The sequence below is a fragment of the Nicotiana attenuata genome, unplaced genomic scaffold (assembly GCF_001879085.1).
Source record: "Nicotiana attenuata strain UT unplaced genomic scaffold, NIATTr2, whole genome shotgun sequence".
Taxonomy (NCBI): Eukaryota; Viridiplantae; Streptophyta; class Magnoliopsida; order Solanales; family Solanaceae; genus Nicotiana; species Nicotiana attenuata.
Window position 1 is genome coordinate 401,985 of NW_017670864.1, and position 2,982 is coordinate 404,966.

The 2,982-nt window shown below is 36.0% G+C and overlaps 1 protein-coding gene across 1 annotated transcript; it reads left to right on the top strand.

Annotated features, from left to right (window-relative positions):
- Nucleotides 1-593: 593 nt before the first annotated feature.
- On the top strand, nucleotides 594-1,511 carry LOC109244009. Its single transcript, XM_019411035.1, has one exon. It carries the CDS (start codon nucleotides 594-596, stop codon nucleotides 1,509-1,511), a length of 918 nt encoding a protein of 305 aa, XP_019266580.1.
- The last annotated feature ends 1,471 nt before the right edge of the window (nucleotides 1,512-2,982 follow it).

Below are 2,982 nucleotides of genomic sequence, written 5' to 3' on the forward strand. Positions count from 1 at the left end.
TGGGCATATTTTCTTTTACACTTTTTGCTAGTTTAAGTTATTAAAAGAATGTTTAAATTTATAATTATTACATTAGTGTTTATAAATGGCATCATCCTAGGGGGTTGCTATAAATTTTGGTATCAGAGCGTAGGTTTTTGATTGTAGGGTTTTTGTTGTGATTGTAACTAGTATTTGTTATTATTTCCTTTTTTGAAAATGGCTTGGAGATTATAAATTTTTGCATACTTATTTAGTGTAATTTGTTGTATTCTTTGTGCATATGCATCATGTACATGTCCCTAATGCAGTGTGATCTTAACTTTTATAGGAATTTTAATTTGGCCTCCCCTTCGAATAGAGCTATTGAGTCTGTTGATGAAAGTCAAGCTCACTATAATGCTCCACCTCACCTTTAGGGAGGAGATGAGGAATCTTTGCCTAACGTAAACCATCCTCGTGTTAGTGAATCTGAAGTAGGCAATAATCCAATAGCAATGGGTCATAGTACTCCTATTATGACTCCTCCATTTTAGCAGATGGCTGAGTTCTTTTGTCACTTGGCTGGGACAATGTCAGAACCTAATGAAATGAATTTCTAGAAGATGAGGAAAATGGATGGAGTTGAATTTGAAGGCACTACCCATCCCACGGTAGTTGAACAATGGCCCAAGTGCATGGAGAGGGTCATTGAACGACTAGAGTATACTAATGCTGCCAAATTTAAGTATGATATCTCTCTTTTGCAAAAAGATGCCTATGATTGGTGGGTAAGTGTGCCAAATGCAAAAGAAAAATCTCCAGTGCTTACTTGGGATGACTTTATAAAAGCATTTCGTGTGAAATATGTCCCCCATGTCTATTGTGATGCTAAGAAAAAAGAGTTTCTGAATTTAAGACAAGGGAGTGTGTCTATTGCAGGGTATCAACAAAAATATCTTAGGCTTTCTCGCTATGCTGGAGGTACTATTGATGATGAAAGGGACAAGTGCGTAATATTTGAAGAAGGATTAAATGGTTCCATCCGAAAATCTATGGCAATCTTGCAACTTGAGGATTTTTCCAAGCTAGTTTCAGCTGCTCTTACTTGGAAAAGAATTGACAAGGAAGAAGCTAGTAGGAGAGAAAACAAGTTTAGGAAGGGTGATTCAGATTGTGGCGGTCCATCCAAGAAGGAAAAGTTTGACTATTCCAAGATTGAAAGTTCACATAAGTCACCATATCATAAGCAGAATAAGCCAAATTTCTCTACTGCTAGTACTCCAATTTATGGCCAAGGCAAAACTTATATACCTACTTGTGCACTGTGCGGGAAGAATCACTATGGTGCTTGTAGAAGAGACTCTGGTGCTTGTTTTAATTGTATAATCCTGGATCACAAAGTGAAGGATTGTCCTAATCCTCTTTCTTCTACACATACAGAGGGCTCAGTTCAAAAGCCTATCACTACTCATTCTCAAGCTAATAGAGGTGCAATCCCTAGAAATATGCAAGCAGCGGGTTCGAGTGGAGCTAATCAGGCTAGTGGGTAAAGAGCTACTCCACGAGTTTATATGTAACGATCTGACCTTCCATTTTAAGAATTAACTCCCCGTTCAACGACTTAAGGTCTCGAGCAGCTTCGTAATATGTATTATGACCCGTGTGTGTGGCCGAGTTTGGTTTTCAAAAGATTTAAAATTAAATTTAAAAAAAAATTCTCATTTTGAAGTTTAAATGGAAAGAGTTGATCGTATGGTGATTTCGGACTTAGGCGTATGTACGAATTTTGATTTGGAAGTCCGTAGGTCAATTCAGCGCACTTTGGCGAAAGTTGGAAAATAGAAGATTTTTGGTAAGTTTGACCGTGAGTTGACTTTATTGATATCGGGTTCGAAATATGATTCTGGATATTTTAATAGCTCCTTTATGTTATTTACATCTTGCATGCAAAATTTGAAGTCATTTTGATTTGATAAGTTTCGACACAAGATATAGAATTTGGAAAATTTCATAAACTCATAAGTACGATTCGAGATGTGATTCATTGTTTAGGTGTTGTTTGTTGTGATTTGAGGCTTCGAGAAAGTTTGTATCATATTTTGGGACTTGTTAGTATACTTGGTTGGGGTCCCACGAGGCTCGGATGAGTTTTGGATGGGTTTTTAATGTGTTTGGTGTTTGACATTTTTTAGCATAAGCATGTACTGATCCAAAGGTCCATATTTAGTTCTAGATATCGAAATCTGATTTCGAGACTTTCGAGAGTTTGATAATGAAGTATAGGACTGATCTGGAATGTTTGGTCTAATTTCATAAAGTCATGATGGGTTTTTAGCATGAAACATGAGTTAATTGTTTAACGAGCGAAATTGGCATCGCATTGAGCAAATGAGATCCGAATTGAGTTTCTATTGAATGACTAGGTTCATATTATTATTTGTGACTCATAGGAGCAAGAATCGTCGAATTTCGAGTTCGAATGCTGGAGTTAGAGCTTTTTTAGTGAAAAATATAGTGTTGGAGCAAGCAAGTACAGGTGTGGACTTTTAGTGACGTAAAATGGACTTTTGGTGATGGGAAATGGACTTTTAGTGACAGAATTAGTGTTTTTATTGGCAGAAACTTAAGGACCGAAAATGGTCATTTCCTTCATTTCGTTTTAGATTTTGGAGCTCGATTTTTGGGTGATTTTGAAGGAGTTTTTTACGACTTTTACTTGGGTACCAAATGTGATTATATTTCATAAATCCATGGTTATATTCATCATTTAATTCGGATTTAAATGGAAGAAATCAAGATTTTTGCGAAATCTTCCAAAAACAAAAAATTAAGATTTGGAGGTTGAGTTGTTATTGGAATTTGATAAAATTGGTATGGTTGAACTCTATAGGAGTGGGTGTTCAGATTTCATGAAAATTTTGTCGTATTCCGAGAGGCGAGCCCCACGTTGACTTTTGGTTGACTTTTTGAATATGAAATTTTAAGTCGACATTATATTGTCCATAATTGTTTTCGATGAAT